Source organism: Mesocricetus auratus, unplaced genomic scaffold (assembly GCF_017639785.1).
Source record: "Mesocricetus auratus isolate SY011 unplaced genomic scaffold, BCM_Maur_2.0 Super-Scaffold_4256, whole genome shotgun sequence".
NCBI lineage: Eukaryota > Metazoa > Chordata > Mammalia > Rodentia > Cricetidae > Mesocricetus > Mesocricetus auratus.
In genome coordinates this window covers 53,400,455-53,423,051 of record NW_024429182.1, presented here as the reverse complement: position 1 = coordinate 53,423,051, position 22,597 = coordinate 53,400,455, and the positions used below count along the sequence as shown (strand labels likewise).

The following is a 22,597-nucleotide window of genomic DNA, read 5'->3' as shown; positions in this document are numbered from 1 at the left end:
TCTCTCGCTGGGAGGGACTGCCCTTTCTTTTGTTCTCCATCCCCTGCATCATGACCGCAAGTCTACATGCTGCCTACCTTGTAGAGTGCAGCCTGTGTTGTCTGCTGTTACCAGTCCTCATTGGAGATAGAAATAAGTCCTTACGTTTGAGTTTACATCCTATTAGATCTTTTCCTGTTTTACTGAAAAGGAAGTCTTCTGAGGCCGGGCCCTCTAGCTTACCTGCCTTTCTTTTCTTTCCTAAACTTTGTGAAGGTTCTCATTGAAACTTCAGGAAGCTTGATGGAGACTTGATCTCCTTAGCTTTCCATTTATCATTGCCTGCCCTCTCCTCATAGTCTCCCACCCCTCCCACCTCTCCAAGACAACTCAGGCCACCAAGGAGCTACTTCTGTGGAATCTGGTGGCTGGTTTGCTCTTGTTTCTCAGAACCCTGTGCCTCAATTCTGCTCATCCTCTTCCTTGCATCCCTTTCTCACAGCAACCCCTTGGTGAGTGTTGGCTACCTTCTTTATACTGTTGTCTCTCTGTGCGAACCTTGTCCATAGGTGTTTCCACATGTCTCACTGGGGACAACTCCCCCAGCTAGCTCCTGCTGAGTTCTCGACCCACTTGTCATCTCCACCTGGAGACTGGCCGTCAACACCAGTCCTCTGAGCTCTCCAGTGAGCTCCCAGCTTCTACCTCCTGTGTCTGTGATCATTGGCTTGTTGTCACTGTAAGTCATCTTAAACCAGGAACCCAGTCTGCCTCACACCCTGGATCTTTGCCTCATCTAACAGGTGCTGCCAGTTTCCCCTTTTGTTTCCTGTCCAGTCACACTGTCTCATCCTCCCTGCGTCCCTGCTACCTGGGGCCCTTATTCCCTCTCCCAGCGGTCTCACAGGCGTTAGAACACCTTCCTGACTTACCACCTACTTCCATTCTTCCCTTCTCAAACCCAGCTTCCTCAGACCCTGCAGAATGGTACCTGCCAATAGCCACACTTCTGCTCTTCCCTGCCAGGCTGTTCCACAGCATCCCCTGAGGTTGGCCACAGCCCACTCTCTCTGCTAACATGCAAACTCTTGACTTAGAGTCCAGATATCTTCCCATGGGCTCCTTTTTTTTTTTTTTTTTTTTTTTTTTTTTTTACGAGACAGGGTTTCTCTGTATTGTTTTGGAGGCTGTCGGTCCAGCCTGGCCTCGAACTCACAGAGATCCTCCTGCCTCTGCCTCCTGAGTGCTGGGATTAAAGGCGTGCGCCACCACTGCCCCCGGCTCCATGGGCTCCTTTTTAGCATCCTTGTTCTCCGCTGTGACTAGGACACTGGCTAGGAGATTTACTCCTGTTGCCCCCCTACCCCCACCCCAGCCTCTTTCCTATCACCCTTCCTCTGCCTAGCCTCCTTCCTCTGACGGTCTCCTCTCCCTCCATTAATTCCTCCTGTTATGTCTTTGCCCTTAGAGGCTTTCCTGCTGGCTCAACCCAACTTTCCCAGCAGCCTCACACACTACAGCCACAGCCTCACTGTTCACTTCTTTCTGCTGCCTCCCACTCACCTTCCCCAGCTGAGCCAGTCCTAAATAGCTACACGTTCTGAAACCTGGCTGCAGCTGTGCCCTGCAGCAGGAGCAGAAGAGAGAAGGACACACTTGTACTACTGGATGTGTTCCCAGTCAGTGGTGTTAGGGTCTGTAGAGGTCTGGCCACCTGTTGGGAGTCTGGTTGATTTTCCATGGTCATCACTGCAAAGGACCAACTCGTGGAAGCTTAAGACAACTGAGATTTTGGTTCTCAGATTTGAAGGTTAGAAGTCCAAAATCATGGCATCAATAGGGCCATATCCCTCTGAAGGCCTTAGGTCCTTTCTGACCTCTTCCAGTTTCTTATGCTTGCCATTGACACCTGGCTTTCTAGGCTTGTAGACCCATCACTATAGTCATATGGTCAGGAGCATCTTCGTATTATCTTCTTCCATCTGTGTGTCTCACTGTCCATATTTTCCCATTTTAAAAGAACACCGGACATATATTGGGTTAGGAATGGCGTCCAGTGGCTATCAGAGTTTCTTGGTAAAGATTCCTTTTGTAGATGAGGTCTTATTCTGAAGTACAGGGGCAGGAGTTTAAGGTATCTTTTTGAAGGGACACACTTCAGTCTATGTGTCCAGAACTTACCAGGCCCCAGAGTCTCTCAAGACTTCTGAGAGTCTTGCTCCTAACCAGCCAGTTTCACCTTCCATCTTAGACAATGAAAGAAAAGCGTATGAATGGAGAGCAGGCCAACATGACTCTCTGGAAACTTCCTGGGCCATCTGTCAATACTTGCCGTGTGCCATCCCTTTCTACAGACATGGTCCAGTCAGGTTTAGGATCAAGACTTTAGTGCCTCTCAACGCTGCCCACAATCAACCCTGAAACTTAGCCCCCCACCCCCGAGACAGGGTTTCTCTGTGTAGCACTGGTTGTCCTGGAACTCGCTCTGTAGACCCGGCTGACTTCAGGCTCACAGAGATCCTCCTGCCTCTGCCTCTGTCTCCTGGGTGCTGGGATTAAAGGTGTATCCCACCATTGCCAGGCCGAAGCTTGCCTTTCTTAGTTCCCACCTTTACCTTGTCTCTGAGTCCATTTGGGCACTTTAAGAAAATTCCACAGACTATGGAGCTTATAAATAACACCCACTATTTCTTGTAGTCTGAGGTCAGGGTTTCAGCACATGGATCTGGGGCAGAAACAAACATCCAGTCTGCCAGGTGCTCTCTACTGCGCTGCCCTTTGTCCTGCCAGCAGCACACTGGGCTCTCAGCTTTGTGGAGGGGAGGCTTATATGCACTGTTAACCTAGGCATACTGTTCCCAGAAGGAACTGGGCCTTATTAACCTTTGCTACGTGGACCATAATATTTTTGAATGAATTTTAACTGCCACGCTATTTTGTAAACTGACTTTGTGGCCTGCAATATTATTCCTTGATTCATTCATTCACCATGCATTCATTCTTCATTGCCTGCCTCAGGCATATATTTAATTTTGGTGCCAGGCACTATGCAGAATGTTATATAGAGAATCGAGGGGTAGATAGGCCAAGGATATTGTGCCCGAGGAGCTCACAGTACTCAGGGAAAGCAGACAGATAAGTCAGCAAGTTGTAACATTCAGTATACCTTGATAAGGACACCGGTTCATATCTGCAGGGAGATGGCCTCAGCAGGAGCCCAATGGATGAGAATGAGGTGGCTGAAGGGAGATGGCTGTCCAAGTAGGGCTGTCAAAGCCAGCCGGGGAGATGACGGTGTAGGAAGGCATTTCTGTTCAGAGTCCTAAAGGATGTGGAGAAATCAGGACAAGTGCCCTTTCCTGTTGGGGGTGGGGTGTGGGCATCAGGTTGGCAGTGATGGCTTCTTGCACCAGAGGGCAGTGTTGGCCTTGAGTTTTTCACTCTCCCTAGGGTCTGGGACAAAGTGGCCATCTCCATGCCAGCAGTGCCCTGTGACCTGTCCCTTTTCCTCTTTCTGCTGTTCTCCAGGCCCTTGAGATACCTTCTTACCTATCTCTGACTTTTTGCACCGATAGAAGCTCTATGTAGCAGCAGATAGTTGGACTTCCTCCTTCTGTAGCATTTGAATAGAAGCTTGCTGAGCACTGTTGAACCACATAGGCACTGGTGATTGTAAGTGGTCCAGCTCTGCCTAGAGCCACTTAGAGCCTTTTAGGCTCAAGCTGCCACAATGTTCCAGTGTTTTGCTGAAGCTCAGAGATCTCCCAGTGCCTGCAGGCTGGGCCTCCCTGTTGTGCTGTTCTCCTGTCTTCTCTGTTACCTTGTGACACCCCCTACCCATACCCTCCCACCCTCCATCCCCACTACTCAGAAATCTCAACCTCAGACTGTTCTTTCCCCTTGCTCTGATATCAGCTACTGTAGCCTAAAAAGCCAGACATATCCTCCTTTAATCTGTCCCTTTTGGCTGCCAGTTCCTGGGCCCCCAGCAGACATGTTTAGGATCCTATGGAACAGCCTTGAGGGAGCAGCATATCCACCAGAGCATGGTGGCCAAGGAGGAATGCTCTGCCAAGGCTTTCTGATCACCCAGCCTGCAATTGCTTGCAATGGCCTAGGATGGCTAGGGTGGGCTGAGCTGGGGCCTGGGAGGAAACAGGCTTTGTTGGTAGATACTTGGGCCTGTTTTTGAGTTGTCCGTTCTTCTTACTGCACAGCTGGCTGCTCTCAAGTATACCCAAATCAGCACAGGTAGTCAGGACCCCTGGCTCTTCAGAGCCACTTACTACAAGCGCCTCAGGCAGGATGTCACCTTTCCCTTCCTTGTGACCCCTCTCCTACTTACTCAGTGAAAGCAGATATAGTTAACATCAAAGCCATGTAGGTTCTAGAAGGAACATCCCAGGGCCTACCACTTGACTGCAGCACTGACAAGGCTGTTCTGTCCTGTTACCCAGCTGGGCTGTTTTGTTGGGGGCATCTCTTTGGCAGCACAGTGGCCATATTATGTGGACCCAAACTGGCCTGAAATGGAATTCTGTTCTGCTTCTGGTTATAGGAGGCAGCCTGCAAGCTATATTTTAGGTCTGAAGGAGTGGAGTTTCTAGGGACATTTGATGGTTTATTGGGCAAATTGAAACTGCCCTGGTATTTCTGGGATACATGACTACTGGCATTGTTGCTGTTTTTAGTGTTCAGCACAGAGTACTGATGGTCACCCTGTGCTGCAGGTCAGGAATTTTTTTATTTTTTATTTTTGGTTTTTATGAGACAGGGTTTCTCTGTATTGTTTTGAAGGCTATCGGTCCAGCCCGGCCTCAAACTCACAGAGATCCGCCTGCCTCTGCCTCCTGAGTGCTGGAAATTTTTGTTTGTTTTAAATCATAGGTTTTCTAGTTTGGGTATTTTTGGTGTTTAAGTGTCTGTCACCTGTGTTTCTGATAAAAGTCACAGCTCAGTTCCATACTTGGGACTTAATTCCTATCAGGTCAGAGCTCCCGTTCTGGGGGAAAGCATTAATGTTGGACTCAAACATGGCTGGTGTTAGTTAACCCTGAAGCGCCCAGTTAATGATCTGTGAAGAAACCTCTTAAGGGGTGGATCCCTTAGAACCACCCGCTGGCACCAGGAGGTTGGCATTTGCTTTGCATTGTAGAATCCACAGACCTATGCCTATGATGTTGGGACCTTTCCCTGCCTCATCCAGCATTTTGTTGTAGGCACCATCCCAGCTCCATGATTTTCTGTCTGGAAGGGGGAATGCTGAGTTCATAGATGTAGTGTTGGAAAGCTGAAGCAGCGATAGGTGAAAAGTCTCCATGAGCTGCCTTGAGAGGGGAGAAGCAGGTGCTCCAGATGCTCCTTGCTTTTCTGTGGTTCATTCTTGCTCGGGAGGAGTTATTTACACGTCCCCAGTGACAGTCACAGCAGTCTGATTTCCCTGTTCCTAATGCACAACCTGAGACCAAGGAAGGATCTGTCAGCCAGCATTTGCAGAAAATAGCAAACAGGCCTCTTCAGGCTGCTGGTTCTCTGAAGAGGAACATGGGGTGAAGGGTCTTTGGGCAGTAGTGGGGTGCTTGTCCTTTTTTGTCATCTCCTCCATCTCTGTGGGCAAGAAAGGAGTTCTGCTTGTGTGTCATTCAAAGCAAGCAAGACTGTGGTGTCCCTGAAGCATGTGCCCTGGGCCAGTTGCTGTGCCTGCAGGATCCGAGAGTGCCTCCCCCATGTCAGAGGAAAAGCTTCCTTTCTGGAAGCTTCAGGCTTAGTGCAAACTCCAGGTGCTCTGGTGTCAGTTGAGTAGGAGGGCTTTCCCTCAGAGGATTTAAATCAGATACATTCTCAGTCACATTGTCAACCATGAGACCATGATAACCATCCAACCAAGTACCTCCCCCAACAGGGCACTATGTGGGCTAAGTGGAAGCCTGCTTCCCGTTCCCACTTCTCTATCGATGCCATTATTTGGAATGAGAGTGACAGGAGACATCTGGGACAGTGCCAGTCTTAAGGTCTGTGTCTGAAAACACCTTCTGAGATGTGCTATTGTGAAAACAGAAGCTGCTCACATCAGCATGCCAGGGCTGAGCTTGAACAGATTGGGTCACCATTATTACTCAAAACAGGAATTCTGGGGAACCTAGAGGCATCTCACACCTCAGTGCCCACCCTAGGTCTTCTCACCACCCTAGGTGTCCTGCTTCTCGCTTACCTGACCCCCCAAGCTTTATGACACCCCTAAGCTGTCCCTTCAGCTTTGGGGGATATGGTGAGGCAACATGGTCAGCCTTGTTAGCTGCTCTCTGGGACCCTCTCAGACCCTCAAACTCAACACTCCAGTTAGCTGTCACATGGGTTTGTGAGGCCCTCTGATGGGACACTGTCCAGAAGATCCACAGCTGTCCTGTAGCGCTGTAGCAGGGTGTCTCTGGTTGATCATGATTCTGAAAGGTCTGTGAGGGCAGTAGGATTCAGTGAGGGCAAGGCTGGATTAGCAATGGAGATGCTTCAGGAATAAGGTGGTGTGTTCTCTTTTCTGTATCGGCAAGGCCTTGCCTTGTGTCTAGCATTGTGTTGAAATAGGGAAGAGGCAGGTTGGAGCAGAGGTCTCCTGTGACTGTAGTAGTGAACCAACCTTCAGGGCAATGTGACCCTTGCCCTCTGTCATGTCCAGCACAGCCCCTCCCAGGTACCACTGTACCCTCCGGTTGACATTTTTCTGCCTTGAACTGCAAGTGACAGTATGTTCTAAACCTACCACGTAAGTGTGCAGCTGCTTCCTAGCCTTAGAATACCTTCTTGTAAGCCTGCCCATCTGTGAGGGCCCAGGATACAGGCTCTAGTCCACTGCTCATTTACTTTAAGTGTGACCCACTGCCCCGCCTCCCTAGCCTGGCCCTCCCAGGCAGCCAGTGGCCCAGGTTGTCCTCAGGAGGGGGCGCCCCTTCCCCTGATTTCAGCCTTGGCTACAGCCCAGGCCTCCAGCAGCCTAGTGCTGGAGAACTTTGTATTCTGGGGCCAGTGACCTCAGGTGGAACAGCTGCTGGCTGTGGGTCATCTACCACGTCCTCCGTGCAGCATGCTTAGGTGCTTGACTAGGACAGGGTGACTGTTCCGGAACAGGTGCGGCTCTTCAAATCTGACTCAAGGGTAGGTTTTTACATGTGATAAAAGCATGCTGTGTGCCTCAGGACTGGATACATTGTGCTGTGGGGTGTGTGTGTGTGTGTGTGTGTGTGTGTGTGTGTGTGTGCGCTCTCTCTCTCTCTCTCTCTCTCTCTCTCTCTCTCTCTCTCTCTCCTCTCTCCTCTCTCTCTCTCTCTCTCTCTCTCTCTCTCTCTCTCTCTCTCTCTCTCTCTCTCTCTCTCTCTCTCTCTCTCTCTCTCTCTCTCTCTCTCTCTCTCTCTCTCTCTCTCTCTCTCACACACACACACACACACACACACAGGAACCAACCTGCTGTTCCCACAAGGTGGCCAGCCTTTTGACACAAATGTAAAGAAGTCTCTTTATCTGGAGAAAGGAATGCCTGCGAGGTGGAGAGTGGGGATGGGATGGGGGGGGGCGGTAAGGGCACCAAAATGGCCTGTTTACTCATAGGATGAGAGTCAGGTGCTCAATGATCAAACCCATCAGGTGAAGGACAGGCAGAACCTCCCCAGAAATAGCTTGAAACCTCCCTGGCAGTTTAAGAACCATAGGCTGCTTGCCACGGATCAGATCCATCCAGCTGGGCAGTAGGGTGGGAATACAAGAATAAAGGTTCATGCCCAGCTCTTGGGGACCCACCAACCTCATCTTGCTACCAGGAGGAAGCCCAGGACCTCCCCTTGACCTTTCTCAGGAAAGTCTGCCTCCTTTCTTCTTTTCAATATGTTGCCTAGCCGTGAATTTGAGATTGTCCTCCTGCCTCAGCCTCACAAGAACTGTGATTACAAGTACAGTTTGAAATTACTTTAAAGTTTTTTTAACATTTAGTTTTGGTAACGAGTGGTCATGAGTACCACAGTGTTGGTGGAGGCTCTCTCCCACCACATGGATTAAACTCAGCTAATCAGATTTGGCAACAAGCACTTTTACCAGCCAAGTTATCTTGCCAGCCCTATTTTCTTTTCTAATTATAAGTAATATACCCCAGCCTGATCCAGAGCCAGCAGCAGTCTGACCTGTTGTTGGCCTGGAACATACCTTGGAGTGGGCAGTCAAGATGAGTGAATGATAAGCCAGGCTTATCCAAAGTGGACAAGTTTGACTAATAGGGGGGAAAATACTCCAGTCAGAAAAAACTAAACAGCAGGAGAAAGAGTATGTTAAAGGATCATGACATGAGGGTGTCCTTCCTAGAGCAATCAACACTGACAGTCCTGGCTTTAGGCTTGTTTTTATAAACCTACGTGTCTGTAGACATTTAAGACAACCGCTGATGGCTTCTCACTTGTGCTAGAGGGTTAAGCGTAACCAGGATCCACTGATCCCTTCATTTGTTTTTAAACTTATTCGTTGATGCATGAATTCCAGATGGCAGATGCTGACAGTCATCTCGCCACTGATGACCATTGTGCTTGTAGTCCTTGTGTCCCTACAGCAAAGCCAGTTTTAACCTATAATGGGGTGGCTACATTGCATTGTCATTGTTCTGAGGGTACATGTTCTTGCAGCTTCTCATGTTTATTTTCATCTCTAATGTAGCAATGAAAAAATAAGTATAGTTATTAGAAAGTAATGTACTCCCATTGGATAAAGTATGGGGATTTCTGGATATGGAAATATGTAGATGCACAAAGGTGGAATAAACACCCTGCACCCCTCTAAGCCTATGGCAGTGAGGTGACCTGCCACAATCTCACCAGTTTGCCACCCTTGTTTCAGAAAAAGAACTTCCTAAGTGGCATCGTTTACCTTTCACTTACTTCACATTGTATCACAAACACTTCCTATGTTGTGAACACCCATGCAAAGTCATCATCGATGGATGTGTAATGTCTCTCCAGAGCTTCCAATTTGGACTTTAAATCCCTTCCTGTTTACTCTTGTAAATGGTATTGTTTTGAACACCTTCACACACACATCTCAGTACCTGTTTTAGAATATGAGTATTTGGATTCCTGGAGTAGAAATGATCCAGCCAAGGAACAGGAGACCTACATTTAAAAAATAATTTTAACTTTATATTTTTATATTTAATGTATTTAACGTACCTTGATCACATCTATCCCAACTCCCTTCCACTCACACCTTCCCAACACTTCCCCTCCCTCTTTCACGTGGTGTTGCAAGTATTGTGGAAGCTTTTGTTTAGCTTTAAAGCTAGGTTTAGTGGCCCACACCTATAATCCCAGCCCTTGAGATGTTGATGGAGGATTATACAGTAAATTCAAGTGGCCCTGGGTTATATTATAACAAGACCTGACATCAAGAAATGAAGGAAACCGTCATTTTGCACTGTAGCCCAGACTGGCCTTGAACTCTTGGCCCACTTTCTCAGGCTCTAAAGTGCTGAGATCATTCATTGTATCAGTGACCCTGGCTTGAGGGCTCTGGATAGATTCAACCGGGGCTTCCAGGGTAACTGGACAGAACCTGGGGTATGACCTATGGGTGTTCTCAGTGAGGAATGTTCTCCTTTATGAAGTTGTTGTGACTTCATGGGCAAGGGCAGCACCTTGCTGTATTTCAGTATCTGGATATTTGATAAGGGAAAGCCTCATGTGTTGGCCATTTTGTTTCTGTCAGAGCGTTTCCTGACCATCAACTAACAGCAAGATCATGAAGTGAACATCGGCACCATACTGTGTAACTTAGAGACCTTGTTTAAACTCTGTCAGTAGTCTCTTTGTGCCCTTGTTGCCAATAGAAGTCCAGGGTCCAGTCAGCGCCTAGTTGTCTTTTCGGCTTCCTTTCATCTGAACTGATTCTGGAGTCCATATGAACTTTTACAAGTTTGTTTTTTGTTTTGTTTTGTTTTTTTGAAATGGGGTCTCTCTCACATAGTTCTGACTGTCCTGGAACTCGCTCTGTAGACCAGGCTGGCTTCAAACTTACAGAGATCCACCTGCCTCTGCTTCCTGGGTGATTAAAGGTGTGCGCCCTAATACCTGGCATCTTTCACATATTTGAAACATTGATTATGAAACATTAATTTTACATATTTGAAGCAATAAATAGTTATCTTGGGAAAAATAGTGTGTCTCCATTGGACAAAATATGGGAATTAGGCTTTAGTTAAACCTGGGTTGTGTATCTGAGGCAGAGCCCTGTAGGAGTGTGGCTTCCATCTTGGTGGATAACTTCAGGAAGCACCAACAGTGTCTGTTTGGTGTTGATGCTGGACAGTCAGTGAGGAGCTGGCCCTGTCTGTCCACACTGTGGTTAGCATTCGGATCCACCAATTCATCTTTCCTCAGTCAGTTATCCATGGCAAATTATAGTCCAAAAATATTAAATGGAAAATTCTAGAAATAAGCAAGCCATAAGCTCTAGGTGATATGATGTTCTGGGTATGTAATGAAATCTTGCCAGCTCCTACTTCCTCCCACCCAAACTGAGAATTATCCTTTTGTGCAGGGTCTCCATACTGTCTTTGCTACCTGCTTGCTGGTTGGTTAGTAGTGTCTTAGTCATCATTGACTACTGTGGAACTGCTTGTGCTGGGTAACTAGAGTCTTACTTTAGTAGCCCAAACACAAGAGAAACGAGACCGGCAACTGAGATTTGCCAGGGGAAGCTATCTTTTGTTAAGTAAAAAGGTGAAAGCTCTTGAGTTACTGAGGAGAAAAACATATGCTGAGTTGCTAAGATCCACAGGGAGACCTGAGAGAGATCACATTCACATAGCTGTGTTATAGCATTTGTTATGGTTCTATCTGATTATTAATTCCTGTTAATCTCTGTTTGTAATTTATAAGTTAAACTTTATTATGTAACATACATTAAAAGAAAAACTATTGCAGCCAAATGTGGTAGTATATTCTTTTAATCCCAGTGCTTGGGAGGTAGAGGCCTGAGGAACAGGAGTTCAAAGTCATCCTTGACTATTTATGGATTTTTAGGCTAGCCTTGGCTACATGAAACTTAAAAAAAAAAAAAAAGAGCCATAGCCACCATGGGACTTAGCACTATCCAGGTAAGACACAACCACAGTAAGGTCAAGATATAAGCTATTTTAGAAAGACTGGAGTCTGGAGTCTAGCGAGGTGACAACCCACTTTTGAAGCCTGAAGTTCAGGAAGGTGACCCCCCGAGTTTTCAAGCCTGGAATTCAGCAAGTGTGTGTCATCTGCCCCCCCCCCACACACATATACTTTTGTGTAGGTAGGTTATATGTTCCTGCCAGCCCTGGCTGCCTCATGTTACCTGGGACAGACACAAACTTGAGGATTGCCTCAAAACCATCTTATTCTGCCTGTCAGAGATCATGGCTGACCCCTGTTTCCTAGGGCATGAGTGCTGGCTCAGGACCAACGCTATGATCCTGGCCTCTGACCTTGTTCTTGGGTAGCTGTCTCTTTGTTGGCTCTTCCTCCTAGTCAAGCACAAAAGGACAAGCCTTCTCGATTCTACACATCCTCAACCTGGATTCATACGTTAGCTGTATCACGGTGCCAGGGTCCCTCCCTTGCTCTCCGCTTGTCCACCAGCTTCCTTCAGTCTTGTCGCTGCCTATACCCGTACAGTCTTCCTGTGTTGGCCATCCCCTGGACAGGCTTCTGTCATTCCTCAACTCAGTGGGCCTCTTAGTGAATGTTGCCTGCTGTACCCTACACCCTTCCCTGACACCAGCCTGATTCCATGGCCCACACCATTAGTCAGAAGCTATGTGTCTTTCCTCAGCCTCTGGGATGGTCTGATGACACCCTCTGTCCCCATCTCTACCCTGCCAGGATGTTTCCAAATCCTTTTAGACCCGATCATGGTCTGAAGGAGGCAGTGACCAGCATGTCTGTCCGTGTCTTCAGCCTTACTTCACACAGGGCTCCTTGCCCTCCAGCTCCTGTCTGTCCAGCTTGCTTCACTGGACTAAGCTTGTTTCCTTGGGGCCTTGGCGATGGCTGTTTTCACCTGCCACCTGTTTTTCTCTGGTCAGGTTCCAGCTCCTGTGTCCCCTCCTCAGAAAATCATCTGTGACACCCAGCTGCAGTAGCTATCTCTCCCCCCAGGACATTCACAAGACGTGTGACCTTTGAGGCACTTTGTCATGGCTTGTTTGGTCAGAGGTGTTCTTGTGCGTGTTTCGCTCTCTTTGCGGTGGGACCTCAAAGGAGATCAGGCTCCTTCTGTGCCTAGTGGGTGGAGGTAGCCTGCAGCCACCCTCCTGCTCCTCCTCTGGGTAAGACTTACTCATGCCTTCTCTTTCTGCTCTGTGATCTCCCTCCTTTGTATTGCTGGCTGTCCCTGTGACATTAGGGTTCTTGCAAAGTTTGTTTTATTTATTGAGTTTGCTTTTATGCTAAAAAAAAAAAAGTGGCTGAGTCAAGCATTTTTACCTTTTACCAAGAACCGAATCATTCAGTTACAGAAAGGCCGAAGTCTGAGTGTAGAGGCCAGATGCAGACTTGGGCCCTGTCTTTTCCTTCTTTCCTGGGCCTGGCTGTCTCTCCTTTCCTTCTCTCCCTCATCCCTCTCTCCCTTCTTCCCACCTCTGTAGCTTCCTTCTGTTGTTATTGTTGTTGTTGAGGGAGTGGGTGTAGAATCACACTGTTTGTAAGTCAAGCTGGAACTTACTACATAGCTAAGGATAGCCTCAAATCCAGCAATCCTTCTGCCTCAGCTTCCTGAATACTGGGATTACAGGAGTGAACCACTACATTTAGCTGTGTCTTTAATTTATAAAAGGAGCGGTCAGCTATGAAACCTATTTGTGGTATATAAGTTGTCTTCAGTTGACTTTTAAAAATTATGTTGCTGTATAGGGCAATGCCAGATTTCCTGTCTCAGCCAGTGCACAGTTCAGCCATTCCACCATCATCTACAAAGCTCTTTCCATGTTACAGACCTGAGACTTTGTCTGTGTTAAATACAGCTCCCTATCCTACCCTCAGCTTAGAGCAGTGCCTCTCCCTCCTTCATTAGCCCGTCGCACCACTGTCAGTGGGATCCAAGGCATGTGTCTCTGTGACCAGCCTCTTGACTTGCCGTTTGTGCATGAATATGTCACTTGCTGTCCTTCAGGAGAAGGAAGGCCCGGCCTCTGTTTGAAGGAAGCTGTGTGTTAGTTGTGAGCCAAGGCGGCCTCCTGAGATAGCAGGTTGACAGCATCAACACGTGGAGGAAGTCCACCGTGAATGTTGGTGGAGAATAGGGAGTGAGCCTGGGGCAAACAATCAAGAAGCAGACCAGCAGGGCCACTGTAGCCTTTGAAATGTGAACACTGGGCTTAGTATGAGCCTGTGAAGTTGAGCCGAGCTCCACTCGGTTGGGTTTGCTTGCTCTCCTGAAACCCACCACAAACGGAATTGGAAATGGCACTGTCTTCTTTGCGGTCTTCTGAGGGTTAGGGTCCCTCTGTCTTCCTGGATGTGGGGTGCTCAGTACCTAACCTGCCCTAACTGGACTCTGATTGCCCCTCCTCAGATGCTGAAGTTCCAAACAGTTCGAGGAGGCCTGAGGCTCCTAGGTGTCCGCCGTTCCTCCACTGCCCCAGTTGCTTCCCCAAATGTCCGGCGCCTGGAGTACAAGCCCATTAAGAAGGTCATGGTGGCCAACAGAGGTGAGTACTACCAGTATTCAGGGCCTGGGCCAGCCTGGTCTGGCCTCCTCCTCACTCTGCCTTGCCTGTCTCCTGTGTGTTTCTTTCCGGACCCAGGAGTCTAACTGCTCACCCTGCTTGTCCTAGGTGAGATTGCCATCCGAGTGTTTCGTGCCTGCACAGAGCTGGGCATCCGCACAGTGGCTGTCTACTCGGAGCAGGACACAGGCCAGATGCATCGGCAGAAAGCTGATGAAGCCTACCTGATTGGTCGTGGCTTGGCACCCGTGCAGGCCTACCTGCACATCCCAGACATCATCAAGGTGGCTAAGGTAGAATCAACTTGGCCTGGGAGATGCCAGCATCTCCTGAGGCTGGGCAAGATCCTGTGCTGTGCCCTGCACCCACGCCCACCAGCAGGATGTGTGTAGGGGGTGGAGATAGAGCCCAGCACAGCAGGAGAAGGAGAAAGAGGAAGGCACACAGGTGTTTATCCTACCACTTACAGGAGAATGGTGTAGATGCTGTGCACCCTGGCTATGGGTTCCTCTCAGAGCGAGCAGACTTTGCTCAGGCCTGCCAGGATGCTGGAGTCCGGTTCATTGGGCCAAGTCCAGAGGTGGTCCGCAAGATGGGAGACAAGGTGGAGGCCCGGGCCATTGCCATCGCTGCAGGTGACATACAACTCCTCCTGGGGCTAGTAGAGAGGGACCAGTTTGAGATTTTGTTTCCCTGACAAGATGTAGCAGAGATTTAGCCTATTACAGAGACCCCTGTACCTTCCCAACAGGTGTTCCAGTGGTCCCTGGCACTGATGCCCCCATCAATTCCCTGCATGAGGCCCACGAGTTTTCCAACACCTATGGCTTCCCCATTATCTTCAAGGCTGCCTACGGAGGTGGGGGCCGTGGCATGAGGGTTGTGCACAGCTATGAGGTGAGCGGGACAGCACATATGGTAAGGGCTGGGTGCCCGGCAGGCATCCCGGGGTGGGCTCTGGGAACTGTGCAGAGGTGGCCACAGAGGATACACAGTGTTCCTATGTCTGCCTGGCTTCGCCTGCCCTCCTAGGAGCTGGAGGAGAATTACACCCGAGCCTACTCTGAGGCCTTGGCGGCCTTCGGGAATGGGGCACTATTTGTGGAGAAGTTTATTGAGAAGCCACGACACATCGAGGTGCAGATTCTGGGTGAGTGGGGAGTTGTGTGAAACAGGAGAAGCCTAGATCTCCCTCAGTTACAGCAACAACCTTTGGGACGGCCTTTCCAGGGACGACCTCCCTGGAAAGGGACCCTGGGACAGAGTAGGAGTCAGGTGGCCAAGTAGCCACAGTGTCCAAGGGACCAGAGGGCATGTAGGAGGAAGCACCTGAATTCTAGGAATGGCTGAATCCAGTTTCGTGTATGCTCAGGGGACCAATATGGGAACATCCTGCACTTGTATGAGCGTGACTGCTCCATCCAGCGGCGGCACCAGAAGGTGGTAGAGATTGCTCCTGCTGCCCACCTGGACCCCCAACTTCGTTCACGCCTCACCAGTGACTCTGTTAAACTTGCCAAGCAGGTGAGGACTTGCTCCTGCAGACATGAGTCCATTTTTGAAAAATTTCTTGGTACCTCTGCCCAGATTTTCTCATGGCTTAGAGGTATAGGTGTTCCCAGTTGAAGGAAGGAGGAAGGCCCTGCAGGGAGGAAAGGTGCAGATATCTTCTTGAGGCTGGAAGCAGTGCTTGTCACCCTCAGCGATAGCAGAGGTGCCTGGCCCCAAGGGAAGGTGTGCTCCTTGTACTCTTGCTAGACAGACCAACTTTTCTGTTGTACCAGTTCACCCTGGCCACTGTAAAGAGAATGACAGTCCTTGGATTCTGGCAGTTATGGAATGTCCTCATCCCTGGCTCCTAACCTCTGCTGCCCATTCCCTCACCGACGTGTCTCTGCCAGTCTCCACTTGGCTGATGGAGTGGATTCTGGGTGTGGAGGTGGGGGTGTGTCCATAAGCAATGACCTGCCCCAGTCTGGCCTGGGAACACTGGCCATGGCAGCAGGGTATCCTATGCCTTCCCCACGTAGACTCCCCATCTCCATGTGTCACATTGTCCCAGGTTTGAGCCCTATGGCCTCCAGCTGTAGGTAGCCAGGGTTCAGGCCAGTGGGAGCAGAGTGGTTCTGAGACAAGGCTCAGCAATGTGAGCAGAGTGCTTCCAAGGACTGGTTGAGCTGGGGCTGCCTCAGAGGAGCAAGCTCACCTTGGCCTTGCTCTGCTCTTTTGGCCAATGCCAGTATCACACCAGCTCAGACTCTACGGAGTAGGTGTGTCACTCTGGAAGGACCAGAAGTGGAATGAAGTAGGGTTGCATCACCATTGCTAGTCCTGAGTGGCATCACTTGAGGTGATGGCCAGAATGAGGACACTGGTCATAGATGACAGCAGAGTAGCCCAGGGAGAAAGGAAAACCCCTCTGTAGTGGAGAAGTGGGTTGGGAGGCCCAGGACTGCAAGAGGGAGGAGAGGTCTAGGGTGGGTTGGGGTATGTCTTCACCCAGACTTTCTGGGTGTGGCCTGGACTTAGTAGCTTCCAGTGGAGTCTTGAGCCTGTAGAGTGTAGGGTGGAGGTATGTGCTGGGCCCTGGGTGCTGGCCACTGCAGAAGAGCTGATGGTAGGTGGCTGGATTGCCACAAGATGCTCTGTTGCACAACCTGTGTGGTGGGCAGGCTTGTGTGACATAGTCCTGACCCTGGGAACCTCTACTTACCCGTCACCCCGCAGGTGGGATACGAGAACGCGGGCACTGTGGAGTTCCTGGTGGACAAGCATGGAAAGCACTACTTCATCGAGGTCAATTCCCGCCTGCAGGTGGAGCACACAGTCACTGAGGAGATCACAGAGTGAGCCTGGGGCATGGGCAGGGGCAGGGTAGGAAAGGGGCTCCTGGAGGCATCAGCCGAGACTCATTTGCTCTCATTTTAGTAAACCTAGGGACTTCACTAAAAGAATTCTTATGAGGGTTTTATGTGGTTATTGTAAAAAAAAAATGACAGAAAATAAAAACAACCCAGAACTTATCCACTGCTCACAATGAGGATGCTAGGTACTCCAAGCACTCCATAGAGCCCTCCTGACTGTATTTGTGAGGAAGGGACCTATCACCCCATTTTACAGATGAATAAACCAAGGCTCAACGAGAGGTTAAGAGAATTACTCAAGTCCACATGGTGGAGTCAGTCTCTCTAGCCTTGCCTTCAGTTCTGTGACATTCCGTATGCCTAGGCATAGCCTTTAGGTATTTTTCCATCTTTGTTTGTAATGCCATATGATGCAGTGCCCATGGAGACCAGAAGAGGGCATAAATCCCTCAGGACTGGAATTACAGAAAGTCATGAGCACTAGGTATGTGCTGTGAATTGAACTTAGGTCCTCTGGAAGAGTAGCCAGTGCTCTTAACTGCTGAGTCATCTCTCCAGCCCCTTAGATAGATTTAAAAAAAAAGATTTATGTATTTTATCTTTATATGTATGTATTTGCCTACATGTATGTTTACCACAAGTGTGCTATTGCCTACACAGGCCAGAAAAGGGCATCTGACCCTCCAGAACTGGAGCTACAGAGAGTTTTGAGCTGTCATGTGGGTGCTAAGAACCAAACCCATGTCCTCAGCAAGGACAGCCAGGGCTGTTAGCTGCTGAGCCGTCTCTCCAGCCCCTAGAAATTTTATTCTCCTTTAAAACTTGCTATTTGGCCAGACATGGTGGCTCACACCTTTAATCCCAGCAGAGGCTGGCATATCTGGCTAACCTGATCTACATAGTGATTTTAAGGACAGCATGGGCTAGAGGAGACCCTGTCTCAAAACAAAACAAAATGACAACAACAAAAAACTTATTTGCTGAAGGCATTCCCAGACCATTATTCTCATGAATACTTTTAGTGGCTGTAGACTGTTCCATTATCTGTACATGTGGTAATTCTGCTATCTTGTTTTCTGTTGAACAATGTACTGTTCTGGCTTTTGTGGTTCAGGGTTGTCTGTTAACATCTGTCCAAATGGGAGCCATGGCTTCCTAGAAAATTTGTACCCGAATATTGTTCCACAAGCTTTGGGTACAGACTTAGAAAATCTACTTATTTTTATAAATTGTGAAAATAGCTTTCATTATTCCAGAATACATTTTGGGGGGGCGGGGTTCAGACAGAGTTTCTCTGTATTGCTTTGTAGGCTGTCCTGGAACTCACTCTGTAGACCAGGCTGGCCTTGAACTCAAAGAGATCCGCCTGCCTCTGCTTCTCGAGTGCTGGGATTAAAGGCATGCATCACCAACGCCCAGCTTCAGGATACATATTTTGAGCCATTTAAGTATTAATACTTGGCATTGAACCAGTCTACCTTACCATGGAACATTCCTGATCTAGTTTTCTCAGAACTAATGATGCTGCTGCCCAGTAGCTGCCTTTGCCTAGTACACATCCAGAAGCCCACAGAGTCCTAGCTCACTAGAGTCACAGTGATACTCCAGCCATGTTCTCTGGTCTATACTTTGGTGTTGTTCTACCAAGGACTTGTTTGCTCAGGTGTCAGAGTCCCCAAGTCTTGAGCCATGTGCAGGCTGGACTAGCTGTGGCCTCTCTGATCCTCAAGCTCTTCTGATGGGGGACTACTGCCTTGGAGATCTAGCATGCAGGCAGTGTCTGTGGCCCGCAGAGTGGGTGCCATGGTGACCATCATTACCACTCTGCTTTCACAGGTGACATGGAGTATGGAGGACAGTCTGCCAGTAGAGTACTAGCCATGAGCCTCAGAAACAGTACATTAAACCTGGAGGGCCTTGTATTAACAGCTTTTGCCTGGATTTGATACCATCCTAGAGAGTGGCTGTTGCTCAGGCTAGATTCACACTACCATGCAAGCATGGAGAGCCTTCTGCTCTGCATGTGCCTGGGGAACATAATGTCTTGACCATGTCTACCCTTGCAGGCCTCCAACTAATGCAGTTCCCTGTTTTTGCTTGTTTGGCATTTGGTTCTGTTTTGCGGTTTTGATTATTTATTTATTTATTTATTAGATGGGGTCTCCTGAGGCCCACACTGGCCTCAAGCTTGTTGTATAGCCAAAGGTAACCTTAGACTAGAATTCTAATCTTCCTGCCTCTACCTATCAATACTGAGATTACAGATTTATACCAACATACCTGGCATTATGGTTCTCATTTTGCAGCCTGCCCTCCCTGCATACACAGTGTAGCCCCCATGCTCCAAGGATGGGTGTTCCAACCCTGTGACTGTGACCTCTGCCTATACTTCCAATCTTGGTGTCACATGGAAGTAGGAGTTACAGACCTTAGGGCAGGGGCAGGCAGAGGACAGGCTGTTGGAAGAGGCCATCAGGAGGGTGATGGGCAAGTAGATACCTGTCTTCTGGAAGCTTCTTAAGAGGCTGTTTTCTTCCAGTGCTCTGGGGCAAGCAGGGCAGGCTGTAGCACCACCAGGTAAAGGACCCTATGGTACTCGGGCTAAAAGAAGGGTGCAGTAGCATTGGCCTGTGTGGGTCACAGAACCCCTCCTCTCTGCTTTACCTCATTCTCCTCCCTCCCTGGTGTCCTCCTCATTTGCAGTGTAGACCTGGTCCACGCTCAGATCCATGTGTCTGAGGGCCGGAGCCTGCCTGACCTGGGCCTGCGGCAGGAGAACATCCGCATCAATGGTTGTGCCATTCAGTGTCGAGTCACCACTGAGGACCCTGCACGTAGTTTCCAGCCTGACACTGGCCGCATTGAGGTAGGTGACAAAAGTGTGATTCCAGCTCCAGCCTGGATTGATATTCTTCACAGCCTCTCCATGGTGCCCAGGTTATCACCCAGGGGTCTAGGTACAGCTGCTTAGAGCATATGGGAGCCAAATAATGTCCTAGAGTAAGTGAAGAACATTCCATGGAAAGCTAGCAGAAAGCAGATCACCTGAGAATGGGGGACGCCCAGATGTGAAGCCTTGGCCCTGATGCCCTGCTGATCTCTATCCTCCTCCTGTCAGGGGTGAGGGGTGGTTGGCAAGGCAAGACCTTTGGGGAGCAGAGGACTGGGGTCTGTGGCAGGGTTAGTCAAGTAGAAGGCCCCTTGGGAGTGAGCAAAAGAGTTCTTCAGAGGGCAGCCCTGAGGGAAGGAGAAGTTCACCTCAGCTGTCCATTTTCCCCATCAGGGTTGGAGCCTTTGGCCCTTGCATTCCTTGTCTATGGCTCCAGCCTGCTCCCTCCCCCTGCATGTTGGCAGCACTGTCTACTGGTCAGGGGATGCAGGACACCAGAGGCACTCGGGGTTGTCACTGGTATCCAGGGCACAGGGGCAGCAGTGATGAGCATGAACTGGACTCCAGAATTGCAAGAATGTCCAAAAGTAGTATGATTGAGTATGGGGCAGGGGCAGGGTGCTAGGTCCGTTCTGATGGCCTCGAGAGCCCAAGGGCCACCACAGATGACCACCCGTGTTCATTTCTGAGTCCCTAGTGGAGGAGCCTTGGGCTGGTGCTGCCTTATATATAGACCTGGTTCTTTTGCCCTTGTCTGAGAAGGGGCTGCAGGGCTACTGGTTTCTCTCCACTTCCATGACCAGGGGCTAGCATTAGAGCCGGTCACCACAAGGTATTTTTAGCTGGTGGTTCCTGCACACAGCTGAGTGTCCACCCTTAAATATTGCATGAAGTTCTTTATTGAACACAGCTTGTGCCCTTAGTAGCTGAAGGGTGATGCTGAGGGTGTTCCCAGGTCAGTTCCTCTGGCCTTACCTCCCTCAATTTTTCTGTGAACCCCAGCTCCCCCAACTGCCCCATGCCTGTCCTGAGCACTCACCCATGTGTGCAAGTGTAGCTACCCCAGACCCCAATCCCATCTGTGTCTGCCATTTCCCTTCTGCTCCCCTCTCTTGTTTCCTGATGAGCTTGGGTGTGTGTTCCTCCACTGTGTGTTTCGTCTTCATGTCTCCTTCCTTCCTCTCTGCTCTTTCTCCCACTTTCCCTTCTCTCTCTACACTAAAAATAAAAATAAACAAACAGCAAAAACAAACTGGGTGTGGTGGTGCACACCTGTGACTTCAGCAGTCAGCACTCAGAAGGCTAAGACAGGAGAATCATCATGAGTTCAAGGCCAGCCTAGGCTACATTGTAAGTTCAGGCTGGCCTGGACTACATAGTAGTGTCTCAAAAACCAAAAGGAAAACCAGGCAACAGTGGCTTCCTTGGTCAGCCTGCCCATTGACCTGTGCACTTCTGTCTGTCCCAGGGTTGTTAGGCCAGGGACTACTTCAGCTGCTTCATCACCAGAGAGCAGCTAGTAGTGGGCATTGCGTGCTACTCCTGAAATGATGGTGAACACAGAATATGTCTGCAAGGAGGGTGGTCAGGCAGTCTTGGAAGGCTGTGGGATCTGGCCCCTTCCTCCCTGGGCTGCTGGGCATGAACTAGGAGCCTTGTGGGGCATTTCCTCCTGTCCCCTCCTTGTTACAGCACAAGAGTGATTCATGGACTCAGGACTGCGGCCTAGGTCTATTGGCTGAAGTAGAAGGAAACTTGACTGGTCAAGGATGGGCTCTCTGGGTATCCCTGAGCTCAACCCTCTGGGGGCCATGTTTCCATCTCAGCTGCTGAGTTGGGCTTCCTTCTGCCGACAGGTTTTCCGGAGTGGTGAGGGCATGGGAATCCGCCTGGACAATGCCTCTGCCTTCCAGGGGGCTGTCATATCACCCCACTATGATTCTCTGCTTGTCAAAGTCATCGCCCATGGCAAAGACCACCCCACAGCTGCTACCAAGATGAGCAGAGCCCTGGCTGAGTTCCGTGTCCGAGGCGTAAAGGTGAGAGGTTGTGCCTTCCCCTGCCTTTGTCCATGGTGGGTCATTTGGTCACAAATTACCAAGTGGCAGGTGTGGTTTGCCTAGTCCTTGCCTTGCTCTTAGTCTCAGTGGCATAGTAATCTCTCCGAGCTGTTCTCAGACTGCTGGTGCCAGGACCCTGCTGGGTCTCCGTGTAAGCATGGATCCCTGGGCAAGAGCCCTGATAGATGAGGTCAGACCCTCTGCCAGTTCCCAACTCTCCTGTCCTGGCATCTGGAATGGCAGGTGCTTCAGAGTAGCCAAGAAACATATAAGGGACAAGGCTCTGGCCACAGTGGCTGCCTGACAGCGAGGGCCTTGAGGTGTCCATTACCTCCTTGTTGGGCTCTGTGTGTAGCTGGTTTCTGCAGCTACAGACAGATTCACAGCCGGGAAGTGCTGTACTGTCTGTCCTTTGAAGGCAGCACCTGCTCACATATCCTGTGGGGCACTTGGGTATAAGCTTAGGCCCCCAGCCCGTTGTGTTCCTCCCTCCTCTTCCAGAGGCTCCTACAGGGTGTTTCAGCCCTGTGGGCAGTGCTAGGTGCTGACCTCCTATTCTTGGTGACCTCTTCCAGCCCCCGGCTGCTGCTAAAGCTTGGTGGCTCATAGACCTACCATGACAGTGCTGTTCCCATAATGTCCAGTACATTTTTTTACTGTTCACAGGACCTGTCAGTGATATAGTGGGCTCAAAGACCCTTTTGAAAAACCTCGTGTGAAGAAGGGCTGTTCTGAGCCTGTCCTGTGGGGTGGGGCAGAGCAGCCTGTCTGCCACAGCCCATCTTGGGAGAGGTCAGGGTTTTCCCAGATGCTAGGGTCTGCACTCTGCTGTTCAGAGCCCACAGGTCCATGTTTCCCTGGGGGCAGAGGTGTGCTGTAAAACCAGCTCCCTACATCCTGGATTCACTGTCTCTTGCTCTGGGGCCTGTCTTTACTGTGACTGACCAGGGAAGGGGGATGCGGGTATATACTGGGCTTTCCCTGGGTTTGAGGTGGAACCCTGATACTTCTGTGTATCTTCTCCACCCTTAGTGCCAGGTACCCTGAGCCGCGCAGCCTTACACACCTGTCCTATACCCCA

At 49.7% G+C, this 22,597-nt stretch overlaps 1 protein-coding gene across 2 annotated transcripts in view; it reads left to right on the top strand.

The window, feature by feature from the left end:
- The window catches only part of Pc (pyruvate carboxylase), a 91,790-nt gene that overhangs the window by 58,239 nt on the left and 10,954 nt on the right, over window positions 1-22,597 (top strand). For both annotated transcript variants that reach the window (XM_013113752.3, XM_005064058.4), the window contains 9 exons: window positions 13,549-13,684; window positions 13,811-13,995; window positions 14,172-14,337; window positions 14,454-14,599; window positions 14,735-14,852; window positions 15,075-15,226; window positions 16,430-16,548; window positions 19,270-19,432; window positions 21,313-21,495. In XM_013113752.3, coding sequence (XP_012969206.1) covers window positions 13,549-13,684; window positions 13,811-13,995; window positions 14,172-14,337; window positions 14,454-14,599; window positions 14,735-14,852; window positions 15,075-15,226; window positions 16,430-16,548; window positions 19,270-19,432; window positions 21,313-21,495 — 1,368 coding nt within the window. The remainder of the gene's footprint in view (window positions 1-13,548; window positions 13,685-13,810; window positions 13,996-14,171; window positions 14,338-14,453; window positions 14,600-14,734; window positions 14,853-15,074; window positions 15,227-16,429; window positions 16,549-19,269; window positions 19,433-21,312; window positions 21,496-22,597) is intronic.